We start from the raw sequence: 24,310 nt of genomic DNA, 5'->3' as shown, positions 1-24,310 counted from the left end.
AACACACTTGTAAGACCAGTGGATACAAATTCAAATTTTATTGAAAAAGAGAACGGTTCAACGCTTCAGTCACACTTCATCATGTCAATTACATTCTCATCAAACATTGCAGCTTCTCAACTTTGGATATAAACAAAAAAATAACGTTTCTTTTTAAGCATACTTTTGAAATGCTAATACATTCATGACGGTTTCACCCAGACTTGCATTCATAATGCTAGAGTTTGTATTCTTATCAGATCCAATGATACAAATACAAAATGCATGTACCTGGTAACACTATATACAGGTAGATGTTTTTTTTTTTAAATAATTCAATCTACACTATACTTGATAAAAATATATTCACAAAATATGGTAGTATCTTTATATAATATTATACATTTTATACATCATTAAAATGCCCAAAAAAAGGGATAAAATTTATGAATTAAGAATCCAATTCAACCAACTAGTGAATGAGGTTCATAGGTTTCGCTTCTAAACTTAAAGCAAAAATATATATTTGAAAAGAATTTTATTGGAACTACCAGGTTATGTGAAGAATGTAAAGAGTCATTCTATAAGCTTTTACCCTCATTCTTCCATTTAACAACTTGACAATGTAAAGAGCATGGACATATTGTCCTATTGGATGACATATTGTCCAATTGGATGCTATGGGAGGGTACTATCAGTTGCAGAATGGGAAACCAAGAAATTTTACCACATTTTTCTGTGTCGTTTTGTGTAAGTGTGCGATAGAATTAATGTCAAAATTGAAAACTCTTTCGATGTTGCAATGAAAAGTTTGATGAAGTTTAAATTAGAAAAGGGGGGGGGGGGGGGGGAAGGATCTATTCAAAACTTCCCACCAGCTTAAACAATCATACAGTTAATAGATTAAAAATAAATGAATGGAACATTGTTTAAAAAGGTTTTCTAAACCGCAAATGAACAATAGTTTCAACATTGCTGCTTGAGATAAAATGAGGAAGAGTTAATGTAGCGATAGCCACACTTTGTTCAGTAGAACTGTTAGGGGATTAAAGTGTATTGGTTAAGAAACAAAAGTTACACAATGCTGCTTCTCTCTTAAAAGTACATAGAGCTCACCTCTATTAGAGTTATTTTTACAGATATAGAATAATGATTAACACTACAATATGATATGATAGTGTTACAATGTGACACATTGCACAGAACATTAGGCCAATGAACTAAAATCAGGACCAGAAACCAAGGGCAGCCATTGGTTACTAAAAACTGACTTTGTTACAAAGTAATATTAAAAACTAATGTACACAAAATGGTACATTTATTATCTCAAATCTTTTTTTTAGAAGGGTAACAAATATTTAAATACCAAAGGAAATTAATCTTTATCATTGGGTACTACTTCTTAAAAATTTTGTTTTTACTGAAAATGTGTATTTTTAACATGCAGCAGAACAGGTGGAAACAGCAAATTTTGTTCTGTGTTTAATTCTCTTCATCCTCGTTGAGAGCAGCTAAGTTGGCGATTGTCACTGACTTCACATTGGGACAATGGGACTCTATGATACTGATAGAACTGGGATGAACTCTGGTGCAGTCCAAATTTAACATCAGCAGATTTGGCAACTTCAAATTGTGGATTCCTGGACAAGGATTGAAAACATATTGAATGACACCTCCAGTTTATAACTAAGAACATTTTTTTAAAACATTAAGCACCCACATAAACTATTCGGTATTATTATGTGATGATAATGGACCCAAGATAACATTCAGGTACCTTTTAAAGACAAACTCTACTGAGAACTGTGTGGTCTGAAACCCCTTCTATATTACATAGACAGGAGGGTGCAAAAGTAGGTATACAGTAATAAAAATAGAGAAAACATGTACATGTGTACGTATCTTAATGGTAGAGAAAGTAAATTTGACCTACTTTAGCCTAGGAGCTAAAAATAGTTCTACATGTCCAGCAGAATAACCTGCAACCAGTATTTATGCTAACAAATAACAGGGACTTCTTGAAGCTGAATTTAAGTTATTGGTTAATATGCATGACTAAATGCATGACGTGTAGGACGTAATCAGCTTTTTTGAAGTAACGTCTGTATTATATAAAATATATAAGCTGACTGAACTCACTGATGTCAAAAAAAATCAACCTCCTTACTTTCCCTATCAAATATTAGGCAACAATTAGAACTGGGTGAATCTCTCAAACGTTTTCAAAACATGATGCCTCTTAATTACTATCACTTATATATCAAAGCATTCTGAGTTAGACTTTACGCAGAGCATATAGATCTATGTGAGAACCAAGATTTTACCAAACAGCAAAAAAGAATTCTATAAGACAAAAGGCGAAAGGTTTAATGTTGCTGAAGGCATCAAAAGGCAAGCACATAAAAAATAAAAATAATTCTAGCTAGAATTTATCAAAAGATAATTAAACTTTTTATTCAGAAAAAAAAAATAGTTGCAATATCTGTTTCTTATCTAAAATGTTTCTACCCATTTGTTTGTGTTTTGAATGTTCCTTCGGATTGAAGATAATTATATCCTAGCAAAAACTTCCCCCAGGACTGCCGGGGATGATAGCGAGCAGGGTTCGAAACCTGGGCGATCAATATGACATAACGGAGAGCATACCACATGACCAGGCTAGAAAATAGAGTTATATTATTAATGAAATGACTAATATTTTACAAATGTGTAAACTACACTGCTAACCTTTATCACCAATGATAGTCCTACTTAGATTGAGTTTGGTCAGGTAGATGCACTGGTTTAAAGCTCCTTGTTTCACAAAATCACTTGTAATACTACAAATAAAAATGAGATGAACAATGCAAACCTATAAATGAAAGTTGCTAGTCCGAAAATGTGACCTTAAGAGCCATGAACTAAACAATCATTCAGTAAGTGAATACTACAGTCAAGTCTCTTTACACTTAACATCAACAGTCAAAACTCTTTACACCTACCATTAACACAGTCAAGTCTCTTTACACTTAACATCAAGTCAAATCTCTTTAGACCTACCATTAACACAGTGAAGTCTCTTTAAACATAACATCAACATAGTCGTATTTTGTATTTGTATGTTGGGTTTTTGGACACAGTCAAGTCTCTTTACACATAACATTAACAGTCAAGTCTCTCTACAACTAACATCAACACAGTCAAGTCTCCTTACACCTAACATCAACACAGTCAAGTCTCTTTAACACCTAACATCAACACAGTCAAGTCTCTTAACACCTAACATCAACACAATCAAGTCTCTTAACACCTAACATCAACACAGTTAAGTCTCTTTACACTTAACATCAACACAGTCAAGTCTCTTTACATGTAACATCAACAGTCAAGTCTCTTTACACCTAACATCAACAGACTGTTAATTAGAAAAAAAAAAGTTTTTTTAAAACAAAAAAAAGCACATTTATAAAAAAAGAAGCCTGGTCAGCTTTATAAATCTTGTTAATATCACTAGAAGTTTTTTGAACTAAAAAAAAAGAAGGTATATATCAATTCTCACAACACTATGAAAAAAAAGCTAACCACTCATGCGGTCTGCAGTTCTACTAATTGTACTATTCATTTTTCACTTCTATCAAATCTGTAATTTTTTTTTAACTCCTAAGGTTTAAAAGTTTCACCTCTAACAGTACCAAAGTCAATATTTGTCTGTTCAGTAAATACTAATAAAAGCTATGTCTTCAATTCCAAAGATGAAGGATGAGTGCAGTGTTTCATATGACTACCCTAAATTTGCTGCGACCAGCATTTTTTCCACATCTGATGCAGTTAAAACCACTGTCAACCAGGGGTCTATTTTAATTTTCTTTACGTCTTCTGCATCTGCCTTCTACAAGGGATTTTCTATGGACTCCAAATGTGCGTCACAACGCCTTTTTGAGAACTCTTCAACTGTCTCAGAGGCCATCTGCTGCAAGCTACTTTCCTCTATGCCAGTGAGGGCAAAACGACGCATGAGTTGATCTCTATAGCTCTTACGGGGGCATTTCTGTTACACCATACTTTAAGCTCTCAAAAAAAAAAAAAAAAAGATCGCTTTTGGCATGGGAGATAAGTGTCTGACCCAGCCCAGCTAAGGAATGGTAATTACAAACAATGAAAAAAATTTACCTTGTAGCTGAAAGACTGAGTTCATTTAAATGTTTGAAATCTGAAGAGAAACAAAAATGTGAGAACATGAATTGATCAATATGAAGATTATTTCTACAGCTGAAGGTCATGGGTTCAATTAATTGTACAACGTTTAAATCTATGTGTATTAACTACTTCTGGTATTAACTCTTTGGCTCCGCAACAACGCTCAGGACGTTGATTTTAAAAAAGGGGAAAAAAGTCTGACCAATGCTGGGGGCATCGGCTATTTCAAATTTATTTTTTTCGTTTCCATTTCTCCAATTCTTGTTTTTTATTGCTTAATTTTTTATCTAGAATAGTTTCCCTTTGCTAAACATCCGGAATTTCCTTCATTTAACGTGTTTTTATTTTGTACGAAGTTTGTAAAGAGATGACATTTATTTTTTCTGTGTGCGTGTTTTTTAACATGGAGCTTCAACCAAGGCCATATAAACTTTGTAGATCTAAATATTTCTTTAATAAAGAAGTATAAGAATTCAGATGACAGTGGTTTTGTTTCATCTGATGGTGATATTGATAAATCTAATTATATAGATCTAGATCTAGTAAATTAATTTATAGGTCTAGACCTAGGCCTAGGTCTAGTAATGATGAAGTTTATCAGCTGATGAAGCAGCTCCACCCCCAGCTAATGTTCAATGTAGATCTAGAACTAGTTTAGCTGTCTCTACATTATCTAGATCTAAATCTAATCAGATAGATGTAGATCTCTAGACTCTAGATCTATCATCTAGGCACCTAACAGAACAATTTCAGATTTGTTCCACCAAGAAATTGGGTTGTCAACCTAGACTTAGTCAGCATTGCATCTATTGAGATGGAATGTTTTTTTCATTGACAATCACATTGCTGATAGTCTTGTTAGCAAAATAAATAGCTATGCTGACCATAGGATTAAATGGAACACCCCTGCTAGAATAAGATCCATTTTCAGAGAATGGAGACCTATAACTATAAAGAAAGACAGAGTATGTAAACACTTTGGGTCAGGGAGAATGGTTTATGTTTGCGCTGGATGGGAGTCGAACCCACACATTCATATTGACTGTTTCCATGAATATCACAACTAGAAGGAATATTTATATACTAAGTACATGAAGAACTTTAGAAGAAAATACTATAAATATATATATGCTGTACAGTTGGACTAGTTTTAGGGTAAAAGTGTTTTGTTCCAAGAGTGTTGCTTTTTTTTATTGGCTTTTTCATAAAGTAGTGACATTGGATTATTAGTTCCAGTTTATTATTTTTTGCATCTATTGCTGTTTCTTCTGTGGTGTTCTGTAAACAAATGAATAAAAATGAGAAAAAAAGCTATTTCAATTCAATTTGAACAATAAATTTCTTTAAACATGCACTTGGATGGGTATTTTCAATGTCAGTTGGTGAGTTTTTCATTTTTTATTTTTATATTCAAAACCCAAAATTACAAAAACAACATAATTTGCAAACTAGAAAACATAAGAAATGGAAAGAGCATCCATTTCTCTTTAATTCTATATCAAGTGCTTATAAAAAAAAAAAAGTTATACAAGTTATATCGAAGCAAAGTAGCGCACTCTGAAATGGCGGAAAAATTAATTCCGTCCAAAAGTGGCAAATAATTCCGAATTAATTCCGGAGTTAAAGAAAGTCAATAGAATTTATATGTTCCAACTTTAAAAAAAAAACAACACATAGGGACTTACTAACAATAATAGCAGCTCCTGCATTGGAGACAAGAGTTCGATCAAGATATAACACTTCTAAGTTGACCAACTCTGCAAATTTTTTTTTCAAGAAATATTTGAAACAAAGAAATACATGTAATATAGTAAATATTTTAAAATAGTTAAAAATAAATTTAATTTAAAAATTGGACTAAAAAGCACAATTCTATTCAAAGTGAATAAGGTATCTGTCCATTGATGTTAAGGGCTCAACAAATTATGCAATGTTCTTGTGAGATGAGGCTTGCATTCACTTAATTCTCACTAATTGTAACTAATATCTGTAACATTCTTAGCTATAAATATACAGTCTATGTCCACAAAAAGCAACAAATAAACTTTACTAAATCTACTTTTAAAGGCCTTTATTGTAGTCTCCAAAAATTTACTTAAGGCAGGAAGTCCAAGTTTTTAAAAACTTTTTTATATTAGTTTAGCTTTATAACATTTATATATTTCGTCGTTAATTATACAAATACTTAAAATTACAATACTGTTTCATTTAAAGAATATATATTTCTACTAGTGACATTACAAAAGCACCCACTTGTTAGATTCTGCATTCCTTCATCAGAAATTTTTGTATTGGTCAGTAGAAGTTTCTTCAAACTGTAAAAAGTGAAAAGAGATTTTTCTATTCACTACAAAGTGGGACAAATGTAAGTTTAATTTACACACATCTGTAGTGCAAGTTCTATTGTGAAAGTTTCAAACAATCATCTACAAAATGTTCCTTACCTGGTCATTTGACCGATATAGAGCATACTGGGATCCCCAATATTGATGTAGTTGGTCAGGTCCAATGACGTGAGTTGAAAGCCTAAAAATGTAAACAAGTTGTGAGCGTTTGGCAATGGCCTACTTTTTAAACATTTAACCAGAAGTAAACTTTCTTTAATATGTACAAATTTTTATTAATTTTATGTAAAATAGAATTCAAACGAATGAACAAATGTTTTTATTGCATGCAGTATTCAGAGATTAACAAAAGCTCTGAAAGAATGCTCCAATACTTGCCTGAGATATATGAAATACCAGCATCACTTGTGGTACTTCTGCATGGCAAATACAAAGCTGTCAACTTCATATCTGATCAAGATAACAAAACGTAGCGTTAAACATACAATATCTTTTTAAAATGAATGTTTGAAGAGATTAGTAAATAGGATTGCAAAAAAAAAAAAAAAAAAAAAAAAAAAAAAAGAAAGAATTTCTTTGCTAAAAGCTTTGTAACTATTAAATTTTATTGAAAAACTGATTTGATATTAACATTAAAAAAATAATTCTCAAAAATTAGGAAAATATTAAAACTCAACTCACTAAAATGGTTTTAATCTTTAACAAAAAAAAAAAAAAAGATTTTGTCATGTAGAAAATGAGATTAAAAGCAACTTCCTCGTACACTTTTGGATAGAAGTAATGAAGAGGAGAAAGAAATGTGATGTTTATATTTGTTCCTATACTTCTTTAGTAACTAAGTTTACCTTTCAAGTAAGCCAAAGCTCTATCACCATTTACATCCTGGGTTCCAGTCAGGCTAAGGTGGCTGAGGCGCGGCAACCGTGTGAGGCACAAGATACAATCTGTCACAATGTTGGTCTCTGATATGTCCAGGTTTTCAAGGCTGGTCACAGCTTCAAGCCCTGCCAGACTGGAAATCTAAGGCCAAGATATCCAGAGAACAATTTTAAAAGAAATGATTCAATGTTTAGAATTGAAACAAAGAAAAATATAAAAATTCTTTTTCTAAAAACACAGACAATCTGTTAATTTATTCATTGTGTAAAGCAAGCATAATTTTGCATGAGTGACCCCAAAAAATGTCTTTACTTCATATTAATTATAAATAGATACCAGTAATTTTTTTTTTAATTGATGTTTGCAGTGGTCAATTATGGTACTGAAAATTAAATTTTATAAACACACCAAAAAGTGAAGGAACAAGAAGCTCTAGTGTAATTATTTGAAACTCCAGTAAGATTGAAGAAAACATGACCAATAAAAACATGGACAACTCACCCTAGTATTCTTCAAGTAAAGAGATTTTAACATCTTCATTTCTGAAACAAAACCCAAAATAATAGTCAATGATTAGGACAATCAAAACAGTGCTTGATGGGAAAGAACTGAGCTTGTTCAGGAAAAAGTCACACATTTAAGTAGTCTAGATAAATGTGCTACAGGAGGAGTTAATTTTTTAACTCTTGCCAGATGCTGACTGAAAAGTACTTGCATGTCAGTCATCATGTTTGACTTTAAGGCTGTTGATAACTACAAGAACTCTGCCTTCCATTTATTTGGCAATAAAAGTAAAAAGAGATAATGCCCTTTGAAAAAAAAAAAACTACCAATGTAGCCAAGTGCACAAACCTCCTGTCAAGTCTAAGGATGAAATGGTAACTAATGATGAGATCTAATGCCTCTTTTTTTCAAAATAAATGCACAAACTCAATATAAAGATTTGTAATAAATAGATTACTGAATCAACAAAATGTATAAGCCCCCCCACCCCAGGTGATATAATTCAAAGCCATGTGATAAAAGTATGGCCTTCTCCATATCACTCATTGCCTTGAGCTAAATATCTCTCAGAAGTAATATAAATAGATTTGTCTGGCTCCAAAGTCCAAGGGACTCAAAAGTTGAATTTAATTTAAACATCATGAGGAATAGACAGTGGGTTTTAAAGAATGATCCTATTACTATTACAAGGAAGAAATGTCATATGGTGTTATGAAGTAGTGTAGATGATATCAGTTCAACCTAATGGCATTAAATAAGCTTACTCTGCAGAGATGGAAATATTTCATGAGTAATAGATGTCCGTCCAAGGTCCAGGTGTGCTAGCTGTACAGCAGTCTCAGATTCAGAAAACTGAATGATGCCAGGATCAGTCACACCAGTTCCTTCTAAATTTAAAGTCTGGAGTTGCTTCAATTCTACAAAAGTAAAACAATAACATTAGAATTGATTCATAAAATAAAAAAAGAAGCAAAAAAAGGATCATGTTAATTTATCATTTTATGTACATTGTGGTCGCCTGAAGAATCAGAAGGTGGAGACACTGAATTTTGAATTCAAGAATGATAGGTGGCAAGGTTCACTCACAACTAAGAGTAGATAGCATCAACTAGAGAAAGCAAGCATTGAACTAGTTATAGAACTCCTTGTCAACCTACTAGCATTGGAGATAAATGAAATTACTTTCACCTTTTTTTTAGATCTCAGAACATTTTATTTTTCTATAACTGTTTTAGATATTTTTTCTTTTTCTTCTTTTAAAAGCTAGTTCATATAGTTTACATCTTTTTTCTAATGGTCTGTAAGTATTTTTTTTTTCTTTGTTAATAAAAAGATTAAAACAAATTATTAATCCATTTTTAAAGAACTCTTGAGTTAATTAATTAAAAATAGAATATTCAGACTATACAATGTCTTACCTTGTATGAAAGCGAAGCAAGAATTTGTTATCTGACTACATCCACTTAAGTTTAATACTTTCAGAGATTTCATTCCTAGACCAAAGAGAAAATGCTCTTTTAATATAGTTTCAATCAAAATGTACACTAACTGACATTGAAGAAAAGCTTTATAATAATAATAAAGTTTGTCTTCGAGTCCGAAGAACAATGAGGAATGCAGTATTTCCAGTGGCTACACAGCTTTATAACAATTTAGTTTTTTTGTCAGCTCGACTGACTTCATAAGACCCAAAATATTTTAAACATTAGAAATGGAAATCGCTAAACAGAAACAGAAACCTCTTGCAGTACATTTGTATTACAACAAATATGTATAAGAAAGCATACCGGAAAACATCAAGAAGAAAAAAAAATAAGAACTAAGATTTTTAATTTGTTTAAATAAATAGGAAAGAGGTTTGAACCACGTTGTTTTTCTTCACCATTTTCATTACAAATGAAACAAAAAAAAACAACCTTTAATAGCAATAAGTCCACTGTCTGTGATGAGTGTACAAGAATTAAGACTGAGAGTGTGAAGATTGACGAAAATTCTGAGGAAGTAGAAAAACAACAACATTTTAATCAACACCAAAGAAATTAGGGAATATAGACAATAAAGAATTGGAACTAGATCTCAAATGTGGACCTACCTGGCAGCATATAATAATTCATTGGTAGTGTAGGGATAGAAATCTAAAGTCAGCTTTAGGAGATAGCTAGGGACAAGAAAATTAAAACATATACACATTAAACTTTCACAAGTTGTAATAACAGTCAGAATGTCAATTACATTTTTAAAACTTATTCTAATCCTATACTGCTAATTTGAAGATTGAATTATAGTAACTCCAGATAAAACAAATTAGATTTTAGTCTCACTCTTACAAAAAAAAAAAAATTAATTTGAAGTCACACATTTTTAAAAAACTTTTTATCTTTTAAATACCTTGGTAACATATGTAAGATCTTGGGTTTTAAGAGCCCTTCCTTCTTCAGGTAAGCTAAAAACTTTTGGAGTATCTCTTCTGAAAGACCCGATATGGAGTAGATGGGATTACGAGGGTCAGTGAACCTGCGGGATAACACAGACATGGACATATCCTGGAGACTGCGGACAGTAAAGAAATGCTCGGTGAAAGAGCTCCTCTGTAATGATTGGCTTGTACTGGGTTGGTTTTGAGCTGACCTGTTTTCTGCTGCTTCAGCTGTACAGAAGTAAAAAGTAAAACAATGGTGCTCTAAGAATAAAGTAAAACAATAGGTGCTCTAAGAATAAAGTAAAACAATAGGTGCTCTAAGAATAAAGTAAAACAGTAGGTATTCTAATAATAAAGTAAAACAATAGGTGCTCTAAGAATAAAGTAAAACAATAGGTGCTCTAAGAATAAAGTAAAACAATAGGTGCTCTAAGAATAAAAGTTTTGCAGTACACATACACAAGCATATATATATATATGATACAAAACAAGTTTTTGAAGCAATATTAAAATAAATGAGAAGATGTTTAGCTTAGTGTGTTACAGCTTACATTAATTTTTTTTCATTCTTAAAATTTTTTATGAGCATATTCTTGTGTTGACAATACCCTTTAGTTTCTCTAGTTCAGATGTTCATCAAGAATGTTATTTTTAGCTTAGCATATAACTCTGGGAGAACAGCACAAGACCATGGCAAGAAGACTTGAGAGCCTCATGATGACAGTCTAAGTGCAATCAACTTTTTTTTAAATTTAACTTTTTTTTCAAACACTAGTAAGATTGTTTTGTTTTTTTAATGCCTTGTTTATTCTTTTCCTTAGTAGTTTTGACTTAATAATTAACTGCTACCAAGCAAATCCTACAAGAATATTATTTATATATATATTTTTACAATGTTTTTAATCATCACAAAGTAAAGATGCAATCAAAAGCTGATTTAATCTATTTCTCTGTATTTTTACTTACTTAAAACTATATCAGGACACATAAGAAACATTTACACTTAAAGACCAACTGAAGAGGTTTTGGGGTCAGACGCGGAAACCGGTGTTATACTTTTTTTTAGATTCATAATGCTTAAAAAAATATACATACGAAATTTTAGACATATATTCTTTGTAATTATTTAGATATAAGCAATTTAATGTGAGTTTTAGGGACTATTAAATTTCACAATCTCGAAGCCATTCGAGATCAGTATTTCCCAGACAACCAAGGTCGATGACGTAGTTTAAGGGAAATTAGGTCAAATTTTTCAATTATGGCTTAGCGTATTTCCCTATTCCTTTTTACAGGAATGCTAGTTTCTAAAAACAAAGGCGACTAAAACACGCCAATTTATAAAAAGTGGATGTTAGAGTTGGGGAAATTAGGTCAAATCACGCAATTTATGGCTTTGCATGTTAGATCTACTGTTTGTCGGCTTATTCTTGATCTAGTCAAGCGAACAGCGTTTCACCCCACGCAGTACCGCGAGCCTCAGTTCACATGTTTCGTTTTAGTCAAGTTACGCAATTTATGGATTATGTTACTGCTTCAGGCTTATTCTAGTTCTAGATCTACTGCCTTTGATCAAGAGCAGAGTTCTTTTCTCAGATCATTAATGATGTACGAAGTAGACCTAAATTTAGATCTAAATCCAATTAGATGAAGTCTAGATCTAGTAGTAGCCTAGTATTGGATATTTAGAGATAAGACCTATCTATTTAGACTGATCCGATCGAGGTGCTGGGCCTAGATCTAGAAAAACAAAGTTTAAAATTATATACTCTATCTATACACTTAGTGATTATTAACCTATAGTCGTCCCTAAATAGGCCCAATATGGGAAAAAAACAATTATTACAATGTGAATGTTGAGCTCATTCAATGTAGTTATTGTAGTATACGATTATTTTTAGTTTGAATCTAGAGTCACAACCCCGTACAACACTAGGCAAATAGCTTTAACTTAAACCTTAACTTAGACTTAAAAGTAGTCTTAAAAAAAGTACTAGATCTAAATTTCTAAAAACTAATCTATAAGGCAAAAATTAGACCTAGATCTACCAATTCTATAATATTATTAATATACGAAATATGGATTTTATTACACTCTTATTTAAATATATTCGTACCGTATATTCGGGCCTATATACTTACATAATTCTATAAATATATATCTAAAAATTTAAGAGTTTTCATTTATCTCACGCTTGACTCATTTGTTGATTGGAATAGAATCATTAGATTATTGGATAGTTAAGTTAGCAAGTTAATCTGTAACTGTAGGTAACAAAGTTTTAAATTGTGTTTAGACTATAAATGAAAGAGATTATCCTACTGGAGAAGGAGTTGTCGTTTTTTTCTTTTCTCTGGGAAGTCAGGGAAGTGGAAAATAAATTATAGTATCAATATAATGTTAAGTAATGCATATAGGCTACTGTTGATGTAATTATGCAACTCATTTTATTAAATTTTAGTAACCCAATTATTGCCAGTTAATCACTGAATATATATATTTTTTTTATTGTTATTAAAAAATGCAGAGCTATTCATAATTTAAAGTGTTTAATAAATAAGGCTGGCAGTCGAGTCGAAAGATTAATGAGAAATGCAGTATTTTCCATGGCTACGCAGCCCCAGCTGCTAACTAGATATTTTGCCGCGTCCAGCGAAGACATAACCATATTCAGCTGGTGGTCAATTTAAATGTTCTTTACGACGTCTACGTCTTCCCTCATCAGTGGATTTTCTTTTGGCCTCTAATATGTATTCCACGTTGCAATTTCTAATAAATAGCATCATTCGAAGAATGAGATCCAACTTATTTTAAAAAAATGTAACCCCTTTACAGATCAAGTCATCATTGCAATGGACATTCAGATCTGCATTAACATAAAAATGATCAAAATTTGAATAGGTTTCGAAACGCAGAAAGTTGTGTGGTTTGCATTCCGAACTGTCTTCTCTGTGGTCTCAGGTTCAAACATTGACCACTGCCATTAACTAACATCCTGCTGGAGTTTTGGGCTATGACTTAATAATATTAAATCCTGATTCGAAACTTTGTCTAAACCTAGCAAGTGAAAAGGAACATACTAAAATAATGTTGTGTGTATAATGAAGAACTCTATTAAAATGTGATTTTGTATTTACATTTATTGGTATTTATTATATAAAATAAAATTGTAGAATGTTTCTGTGATTTGTTTCACAGGGAATATTGTATTTCCAAAATGATGAAAGATCCATCTAGTAAACTTGTCTGTATGCCACATGTCATATATGTTTTCTGTAAAATAGATTTAAAAAAATTTATTTATTAACATTTATACTTAATTATGTATACATATATAGAACTAGTGGTTATATATATATATATATTATATATGTTATACTGATTATCTGATCTAACATCAACATCTAACTCTTATTGTTCTTAATAATAATAAATTACTCTACTCTAGGTCTAGGCAATCTAATATATATAAGACCAGGGCCGGTCTTAAGCCACTGCAACCTATGCGGTCGCAGTGGGCCCTGCATAGGCTTCATGCTAATTCTAGGTGTAATAGTTAAATTGCAATATATATATATATATATATATATCGGTATATATAAAACCTGGAAATCTCATAAAAATCTCCTGAAAAATAGACAAAATTGTGGGTGTCATTCATTCCGAAAACGCTAATCCTACGCGCGATAAACGAAATAAGACATTGTCAGCTTTCATGTACTAAAATGTAATAATCAGGCAAATTTTCACTTTAATCAGAAGTTTCCATACTTTATTTACTTTAATAGAGTGACTGGCATTTTAATATGCCATAGGTTGCAAAGTTTGTAAAGTAAAGTTAATTTGATTGTAATCTTGTACTTAGTAAAGATTTGATAAAATTCAAAGTCGAATTTTTTTAAAATACGAAATCTTAATTTTCACTTATTATCCTTATTCCCACCCAGACTAGGCCCCGCGCAATCAGTTTCACATAGGGCCCCGCAATCGTTAGGACCGGCCCTGTTTAAGTTTAAGACTTAAAGAAATGTCACATGTGTTTAGTAAAAATCTGTATTTTATATTACCAATATAAATGATGACTTATTATTTTTTTAGATCTAAAGTTTAGCCTTATTAATAAGTATAGTAAGGGCTAGTAAAGAGTATAAATATATTCTATATAGATTTAGCTTAGGCTTTAGGTTTAGTCCTTGACTATTATAATATTATATTTATATCTATGAATAATCTTTATGCTATTGCTAGGACACTACTCACTAGGTCTTACTATTACAAACTATTACCAAAAAATGTTGGCGACTGGGCTTAGACTTAACATAGAGTAGAGGCTAGTCTAGATTACTCTAGATCTACTTAATTAGTTAAATCTACTAGTTTATAAACTATTACTAGTACTACTAGTAGTATTACTACAATTAGTACAATAATACAAGTCAAGTATTTATAAACTCTAGATCTACTAGCACTAGTGAGTGACTAGTAAAAGTGTTAGAAGGCCTAGCTAGAATTAGACTTAGAGATATAGAAAATAATATAGATAGATCTAACCATTTAGTTTTGTTATAACTATTAGACTTAGTATAGTCTAGTCTAAGTATAGTATACCTAGACCTAGATGATCTACTAGTACTTGATGATACTAGAGACTACTAACTACTACCAGAGTAGACTAGGTCTAGAGTCTAGATCTGAGTAGTAGATCTAATTCTAGTGACTAGTCCGGTACCGACAAGTCCTATTATTATAATCTATCTATAATTATATTAATTAAATAGTCTGCTCTAGAATATATTTTGAAAAGTAGAAGAGTTCTCTTCATGGCATTTTGGTGCATCCCATGATAAGTATCATTTAAAATTGTTGGACAGCTAGATTTAGATAAGTTTATCATCTGAATCGCTATCAATAACGTATGCAGCCATGTCTATTTTTATTTACATTTTCTCAGTCCATTACAATACGTCACTTCCGGTTTCGGCCATTGAAGCTGATTTTCAAATCTCGTTATTTTTTACACTTTCAAATTACTTTTTCTAATATAAATACGCTTTTCTAAAATCTCAAATTTTTAGGAACTAACTTTGATGCTATCTACTATCTAAATCAATCGCTATCTCAATTTCGAAAAAAACCTCTTCAGTTGGTCTTTAAGATAACTGTTTGCAACTGATTTATATAGAAAAGCGATGATTTCTAAACAAGAATTTAGAAATTTGTTTATTTTCTAATACAGTACATAACATACAGGTTAGCTTAGCACAATACAGTACGTTAGCGCTAATCTTAAAATGTTCTACTTGTTTTATTCAAATATTGCACACTGAAATCAACCAAAACTTCTTGGGCTTTCAATGTCTGAAATGATTAAAACTTTCAAGATGATATACTTATGCATAACTACCTGCCATTTCAGGAGCCCTTCTGTTTAAATGTCTATTATCATCACCAGGTACACCCTCGGGCACCAGACGATTACCGAAACCTTCAAACCTGTGGTTTCCAACTATTGGGTGGACTCCACCAACAGGGTGTGCAGCTACACCCCGGAACTGGTCAAGAATATTGAGCTGCCCTTCATTGTCATCCAAACCTATAGTTAGAAAAAAAAATGCTTCCTGACTGAATTATTCCTTTTCAAAATTGTTTTGTAAGAATCTTTTTTATTTCATTTATTTATTTTTATTTCAACCCTGTAATACATGCTCTATTAAATGAAGCAATAATAAAGCCTATGAAGTTCAATGTTATTAATTCTTATAAATCATGGATCAAATCATTGCTTCTTTTTTTTTTACCTGGATAATGACACACAAAAAAATCGGAAAACCCACAATTATAGGAGTTAAGTGGACAATAGTTAATTTTTTTATTTTTTTTTAATCTTGTGCCTTCTAAAGTGACTTACATGTAGTCAAACCTTGTTAAAATTAATTTCTCAGTGAGATATTGACTAGATTTTGGCAGTAAAGTTAAATATAACCTTAACAAAGGATGTACATCTGTTTTGTTTCTTCTTCTACATATTTGAAACTTAATATTTTCATGGTTTGAATCAGACCATTAGTTCTGTCCAATCAAGGTCTGTTTGATTTAGTTGTTGCACATAGGTATGTTTTCTAATGCCTTCACACTGTTCCTCAGTTCAAACTGATATTTAATAATCACATATATATTTCAAATATTTTCCTTACCAACGTCCATTGGCTCATCCCTGTTTGGCCTCAACACTCTGCCCCAGTTAAAAGGAGGAGGCCTATCAACCACCTGTTCCTCTTCTGCTTCTTCTTCCTCCCTTTCATCACCCAGTTGGGCAAGGGCCCTCATAATGATGGGGGACTGCATCGTGGATGGGTCTGGAGCTGTGGAAAAGTACATAGCAACATTACCTACAGAGTTTTAGTGAATAACATCACTCACTACCTAGAAAAGGGACAGTGAGAAACAGCACTAACTCAACAATACTACACTAGACATTAGACCTCATTGATGAGCATTAATCACAATTTGTTAAAAGACTACAGCAATAGAACAAACACACACATTTTGCATACAAAATATTTAAATAAAGTTTTTACCCTTCATCAAGCTATTTCGCAGTAACAAAAATGCAATACTATCAACAGACAAATTTTTTTCCATATACACACATATATGAAAATCTACTGTTAAAAAAATATATATATAAAACAAAAGTGCTGTTAATAATGTCTTAAGAGGAAAGCTGTTAGCAACCCACTAACTATTCCAAATAATCACAAAGTAACCTACGAGTAGCTTGATCTGCATCTTTCTTTTTCAGTACCAGAGAACCAGAAGGCACGAGTCCTAATGCTTTCAAAGTGTGCCTCATCTCGTCTCGTGAGTATTCCTTTCTCGGAAATGGCTAAGAAAAAATGAACCTAACTTAAAATTAATTAACTATAATGCCTTAAAAACTTAGCATAGAAAATTAAAATTATTATGTTAATTATCATTTTAAAAAAAATTAAAATTAAACGTGAGTAAGGCTAAGAAAAATGAACCTAGCTTAATCAACTATAATACTTTAAAAATATGAAAAAAAAAAAAAGAAAATTGATCACACACCAACAAAAAGAATAAACTGACAACAGATTTTCAAATGGGAAAGTTTTTTTTAAGAGAAAGAGTGATGGAAGGGGAGGATTATTACCTAATTGCACTGAGTGACACCAAAACTACTGACACCCCTGCATAGTTCATGAACAAATTACAGAAACAGCCAAACAGAGCTCGCCAAGAGAAGCATGAGAGACTTCTGTTTAGAGTTCTTTTATCTCTTCACAGGCTTTTGAATCATGAAAATATGTACAGTAACACAAGACGTAGGAAATGAAGCCAAATACAACATACCTACCTAAATAATACTGGCTGGTATTATACCATGGGACTGCTATGGCTTGTAAGAGAGCTCTAGAATTATGTGGACATTTTATATTACCTGACATATCTTAGGACAAAAAGAATGCACCTCAAAGTTTTTATTTTTAGTTAAAAAAAATAAAGACTTAATCACAGTTAGTAAATATTTACCTGAATAAATCCACAGTAAGCAACGATTGCAGTATTCAGCTGAGCACAGACACTCTCCCAAACATTGTACAAAGTGGATTGAACAGAAAATGACTGCCTGAACATTTGACCAGAAGGTAGTCGAACCTGAAAACCAAAGGCCAGGCAAACATAATATAGATAAATACTTTAAGTTTTAAAAAAAATCACTTTAGCATTTATTTAACAAATAATGTTGATATACAAGTTCTACAGGTTGTTTTAAGGGCTATGGCATCACTTAAACTGAAATGTACAACAATAAAATGAATTACTTGAATGCTTGTTGTAGTGTTCTGGTCCTCCTGACCATCTGCAGGCTCTCTAACTGCTGTGTTGAGCTGTGGGACTTCAGAAGCAGAGGATGGAGTATCTAGTTTGGACTGCTTAATTAACTTCACTTTCTCCCTGTCTTCTTGAATTTCTTTGAGTATTCTCTCACGTTCCTGGATCAAAGTAATTAGTCACTCATTAATTTTCAACCCTAGTAACAGGGAGGTGATAAGGCACTTTGCGTCAATCCAACGGGTCTGTATTTGAATCCCGGAGGAGTATAGGTTTAATAATTTAAGTTTATTTACATCTAGTTGTAAAAGAATAAATGTGGTTGGTGTTGATACAGGTCATTTTGGGTTGTAGCTAAACTAAACTGTTGTGGTTACTTAGGACAGAACTACAGAAAAATTAAACTTGTTTTAAAACAAAAATGAACTTTTTTAATCCAATGTAGATTCAAGTAGAAACACAATGAAATAACAAATATTCAACTACTTAGACAAATCTCTTCAGTCAGTTCAAAACTACAATAAACACACATTCTCACTGTAAACTTATTGGAAAAACTGATTTTTCATCATTTTCCCCACCTTTTAGAAACTCTGCTATAGTCTTACTTATAACAATAGGGCTTTTCTTCGAGTCTAAAGATTGATGAGGAAAACAGTATTTTGTGAGGCTATGCAGTCCCAGCTGCGACCTACATATTATGCTACATTAAGTGCAGACATAACAATTGTCTGGAGGAGGTCAGAGGTTCTCCTTTCACCCTCAATGTCTGTCATTGGCGGTGGATTTTATTTTGGTCTCAAATGTGTATCTTGCAAACTTTGTAAGAAACCTCCAGCTGTCTTGTTCAGAAGCTGCCCACTGCCAGGTGCTCTCTTCAATGTCAGTTAAAGTAAGTCTTACTAATAGTTACATACATCAACCAATACAAACACACTTCATAAAGTTGGTCACTGTGCTGGCCACCAAAAACCCTTGATAACCTTTAGCCCCAGAAAGAGATTAAGGGGAACTTTTCATCTACACTATGGATGTCTGGCTCTCAAACACAACTTTTCTACTATAACATATATTCATGTCTCATACCCAGATTGTAAAATTATCCAAAATCAGAGAAAATCCCCAAAAAACAGTCACCCTAAAGGAAGTTAACGCAATAAGGTTAAAAAAAGATTTATTTATAAGTTAAAAAATAAAAAAGGGAACCGACTAAAAGGAAATTTATTTTCTTGAAAGTAAAGTTTATGTAGTGAAGAGTAAATGTATAACTAGATCTATCAAGTGTTGGTCAGTTCAGATCAAAGGTCAAAGGCGATCTGCTGGTCAGGATCAGCCTCAAGATGTAGGCCTTTTAATCTCCCTAGTCACAGATAAATCATCTTTCTACTCTTTTAGTCTCCCAAGTCACAGATAAATCCTCTTTCTTCCCTTTTAATCTCCCAAGTCACAAATTTCTTTAAACATTTATCAAATTAACAATTAATACTGACATTTTTCTTTCTCTTTTTCTCTTCACTGGCCAAACGCTTGGCCTCAAGCCGCTCTTTCTCCTGGAAGTTTAACTTGATCTGTTGCTGTTTCTCTGACAAGTGACACCTACTGACGATTGTGTCATCACTAGCATCCACCCCCATAGCCTCTGAAGATGACGACTCCATATTCGTGTCTGACGCAGGAGTTAATGCCGAAACATTGGTGGGAACAAAGGGGTTGCTACTTCCACCTCCAAGTTGATTGGGCATAGGCTGGACATTAAAAAATAAAAATAATTAAAGATACCTTAAAGGAAAGGAAAGAACAAATAAAGAAAAATTTAAACTTAAACAACTATACTAAGCACTTTTATAGTTTATATGTACATACAAAACAACAAAAACTTAAAATTGTATAAACCAAGACTAACATAAACAAATGATTTAATTTTTCTATTTTTTTTTTGTAAACAGAGAAGAGGAAAAACTCCAAAACAAACTCACTTTGTTTAGAACTAATGATTTCTGTGTCACTGCAACATTACCAGGTTTGCCGGCTAAAATCCTGAAAAAAATGTTTTAAAATGTTCAATTTCAATTTATTTCTTTAAAAAAAAAATTTCTTGTGATAATAATTTTGTTAATAATCACTAAATTGTGAAAAATAACTTTTGAGCCAGAAGAAACCTAAAATATTATTATATAGCCAATTCAGTGTTTTTAATGGCATATCAAGTATTTAACTTTCTCTTTCTCTCTTTTTTTTTTTAAATAAAGATGCTAACATTATGATATCAAAGTCTGCATCATTGTCTATCTGCTGGAGCATCACTGGGATTAAAGCAGTTGGGCTAACACAAAAAGACATCAATTACAAAAACTAATGAACAACAGTGTGTATCATTTAGTTCCCCTTTCAGACCTTGTGGTCTATAGGCAGATGATGTAAAGGTCATCTGTTTCTGTGGCCTACGGTTAACAAGGGTGTCTTGTGGCCAACATAACGGCCAACCGCCTTTACTTTTCCCCTACAAACGTCAGGTACCCATTAGAGCTGGATGGACACAGAAGCTCCCAAAGATCCTGAAATTAAAAATCCCAGTTTTCACCAGGATTGCACCCAGGATCCCCGGTTTGGAAACCAAGTGCTTTAATGCTCAGACAATGCACCTCCTGTGTATATCATATGAATATATATTTAAAAAAAATGTGTTTGGGAACACCATTAAAAGAGAAAATTACACCATGATTTCAAAATGTCTAAAAAGCTTAAATTTAGTTTTTTTAAGAGAGTTGTTTTTTTTCAGCAATTCTTTAATTAATGCTTTGAAATATTTTGAATGATTTCAAATGTCTTTCTTGATGAAAAGCTTCATAATGATCTGTTCTGGCCTATTTCCATTGGCTCTCTTCATTTCAGTGCACTTTTTCATAAGTTGTAATTCTTGGAAGAGTAGGTGAAGGATACATTCTGCATTTTTTTTTGTTCAGCCAAGTTTTTTGGTCAGGATTCAACAAATTGATGTGGCATTAAGGTCAAGATGTTCTACTAACTTCTATGGATAGTTTTTCACTATCATCTTCACTGCTGGCTTCACTGCATATTTTTTTTAATGAAGCAGCAATGTTTCCTGAGCCATCCCCACAGCAAAGTAGATTAAACAACCGAACAACCCAAGTGACGAAGCTTCATTCCTTATAACATTTCAGTTTAATCTGGAAGTCCATAATAGATTTTGCATACACCATGAACTATTTCATTTCATATTGGTGTAAATGACTGTCAGCAAAATGTGAACTTCTTAGTGTTGGCATTCAGACTATACAAAACAAAAAGAGCATCATTACAAAAAAAAATTGCAATGAATTAAGTGTTTGTTAGGGGCAGTTTCACAATATGCGGTACTGTATGTGTGCATGTTTGTAATAATATTTACTGTATCAATGGTAAAATGTGTTTGCAAGTAAAAATGTTTTACATGTATGTTTTGAATATTCCTTCAGAAATGAAAATAATCTACTTCCTAGCCCAAACCTCCTGCATGACAATGGGGATGGGTATGAACCTGATACCATCGCGATGACAGAGTGAGTCAATAATTGTGTCAGAAGCACATATTTAATGGTTCAGGAAGATTATCAAAGTTAGGTGCAGAGTGTCATTTAATTTTCATTCACTAGTTGACAGTTCTTTAAAACACTGAAAATTGAGATACTAGTAAAAAAAAACATATTTACATTCATATATGATTTCAACAATCTTACACCAACATACTGATTTCAAGTTACATGACAAACTAAAGCTAGAGCTACTAACCAATCAATTGCACTCTGAACAGTAAGTTTGCCATTGGTAATAGCTTCTTGACAATCATTTATTTCAAACCCCATGGACATTAAGGTGACCACAATGTCATCCAAACTACCTGCCTGGATAGTACCAAATAAAAAATTTCTTTAGGAACATGTTAAAAAGTATTAACTTGTGATAAATGATCAACAAAATTTTGAGCAAAAATAGGTCTGTCAACTGAAAAATGTTCAAGATATTTTTCTTTATAAGTTCTTAGGTAATGGAGGGTCTTCATCAACATTTCTCATATGCTTAAGGCGTGAAATGCTGACAGGTATTCAATTTCTTATTTAAGGGACAAAAAAGTTATACATTTTCATTGTGGTTAGGGCTAGAATATATAGAAATCTATGAATTTGATGAATATTATTATTATAAAGTAAATATATGAAGGTATGGTAAAAAAAAATTATTTCTAAAGATCTAGATTCTACAATTATAGTGACTCTATAATTAATTAGTGACTCTATGTATATTATATATAAATATATATCTTATTATCTAGATCTAAATCCAGATCTTATTCTTAATACTAAAAAAAGTATTTCCCATGGATTTAAGCTGTCTTTAAAAGTTTTAGACTGTAATTTATATTAAATAATTTAATATTTGAATCTAGATCTAAAACTGCTCACTAATTTAAGTCTAGGCTAGTCTAGTATATTATTATTATCTGCACTGCATCTTTTCATCTCTCTCTATAACACTAGATCTAGTATAGTAGAAGATCTAGATTATACTAGATATATAGAGTCTAGACTCTAGCTCTACTTAATATAACACACATTCTGGATCTAGAGATCTAGTCATCTAGACTATTCTATACTCATCTAATCTAGAATATAGAATAATCTAGATTTTAGAATAATCTAGTTACTAGAATAATCTAGATGCTAGAATAATCTAGATTCTAGAATAATCTAGATTCTAGATCTAGTGAGTCTAGTATTGTCTAGTAGATCTAGAGACATTTTCTAAACTATAAAATAGATTCTAATTCTACTAATTCTAATTCTAGATTTAATTAGATCTAGAAATAAAGTTAGAATGATTCTAGTAATTCTAGAAATCAGAGTAGATCTAGAGTATACTAGATCTAGATCTTTATCTTGACTTCACTTCAGACTTGTCACTTGTAGGTACTTCGATTTTCTGGCCGAGGATCTGATTTAAAATAAATCTCAAAATTATGTTTGAAATGGATCAAAAAAGCCTATTTTTCACATGGACAATAGATCGATTTATTCTTTGGATTTAATTTATATTGTCAAAGTGTTATATTTATTGCATTATCATTCTTATGATAATATCTTCATGGCGATCAGGCATGCCCAGCATGGTGATAATACTGGACTGGTTTAAGTTGCCCCCCCCCCCCCCCCCCCATATTTTTTATTTTTAAAATTAAGCTTGAATACAGTCTAGATTTTTATGTAAAATTTAGTTCATAGTTGGGCTTGTACCTTAAATTACTCCTTAGCATTTAATTTAGAATAATAATCTAGATCTAATTATTTTTGTAAACTTTATCGCAATAATTTAATTTAATAAGTCTTCCTTTGCCTTTACTCCTAGTAAGACTTTACTAGCCTTTAGCCTTGGCAGTCATGAGACTGAGTGTCACTGAGTCATGGCAAATCATGTCTAATGTGAAATGATGGCAAATTAAATTTTAAATCATTTATCTATTAAATTTTAAATCCTAGCCCAGTCGTCCCAGTGGACTGAGTCTGAGTGCAGCTGAGCTAGCACTAATTATAAATTATTGTCATTGACTCTCTAGTGTCTCTAGACTCTAGACCTAAATTAGACTAAAATCTAAATGATAAATCATAAATGTAATTAGAATTTAGATCTAGATCTAGTCTTAGATCTATAGACCTAGACCCTCCTAGGCTAATATAGACTATACAAATATTAATTGGGATATGGTATTAATATTATAACATGCATTTTATATAGCTAGATATCTAGAGTTTATTTCGATGTGTTTGTTTACAATCTCCGCTAATATATATTTTTTTATGTTACCTCTGACGCCATTTTTGTTTTAAAGGGCTCTAACTCCTAATAAAAGGGAAGTAAAAGTAAGCAGTAAAAAAAACAAAACTAAAAAAAAAAAATTAAATGTTAAAATCTAGATCTAGAGTATTAAAGTTTATTAAAAGAAATTAGATCTAGATATATAGGGTCTATATATCGACAGTATAGACCTGACTACATAAATATATCTAGAATGGGCCTATGGATATGGATTCTAGATCAAGGATCATTTCTCTAAATTCTAAATAGATCTATGACTATGTAAATCTAAATCTAGGCCTG

General features: G+C 31.9%; 1 protein-coding gene and 1 long non-coding RNA gene across 2 annotated transcripts; both read right to left on the bottom strand.

The window, feature by feature from the left end:
* Positions 1 to 23: 23 nt before the first annotated feature.
* On the bottom strand, positions 24 to 24,062 carry LOC106079749 (uncharacterized). The gene is made up of 23 exons (XM_056017871.1): positions 24,017 to 24,062; positions 21,950 to 22,062; positions 20,137 to 20,197; positions 19,651 to 19,905; positions 18,151 to 18,321; positions 17,858 to 17,983; positions 17,075 to 17,189; positions 16,498 to 16,665; positions 15,708 to 15,896; positions 10,272 to 10,530; positions 9,976 to 10,041; positions 9,800 to 9,876; positions 9,302 to 9,376; positions 8,648 to 8,800; positions 7,881 to 7,921; positions 7,346 to 7,520; positions 6,879 to 6,950; positions 6,600 to 6,681; positions 6,409 to 6,470; positions 5,841 to 5,912; positions 4,129 to 4,168; positions 2,707 to 2,798; positions 24 to 1,619 (listed from the first exon to the last, which is right to left on the bottom strand). Exons 1-23 carry the CDS (start codon positions 24,026 to 24,028, stop codon positions 1,462 to 1,464), a joined length of 2,634 nt encoding a protein of 877 aa, XP_055873846.1. The 5' UTR covers positions 24,029 to 24,062; the 3' UTR covers positions 24 to 1,461.
* Positions 13,424 to 15,236, bottom strand: LOC129924076 (uncharacterized). Its single transcript, XR_008775991.1, has 2 exons — positions 14,912 to 15,236; positions 13,424 to 13,576 (listed from the first exon to the last, which is right to left on the bottom strand). It is a non-coding gene; the product is annotated as an uncharacterized LOC129924076 (long non-coding RNA).
* Positions 24,063 to 24,310: the final 248 nt, after the last annotated feature.

The sequence above is a fragment of the Biomphalaria glabrata genome, chromosome 1 (genome assembly GCF_947242115.1).
Source record: "Biomphalaria glabrata chromosome 1, xgBioGlab47.1, whole genome shotgun sequence".
Lineage (NCBI taxonomy): Eukaryota > Metazoa > Mollusca > Gastropoda > Planorbidae > Biomphalaria > Biomphalaria glabrata.
The sequence above is the reverse complement of the archived record's forward strand: the minus strand, read 5'-3'. Positions and strand labels throughout refer to the sequence as shown.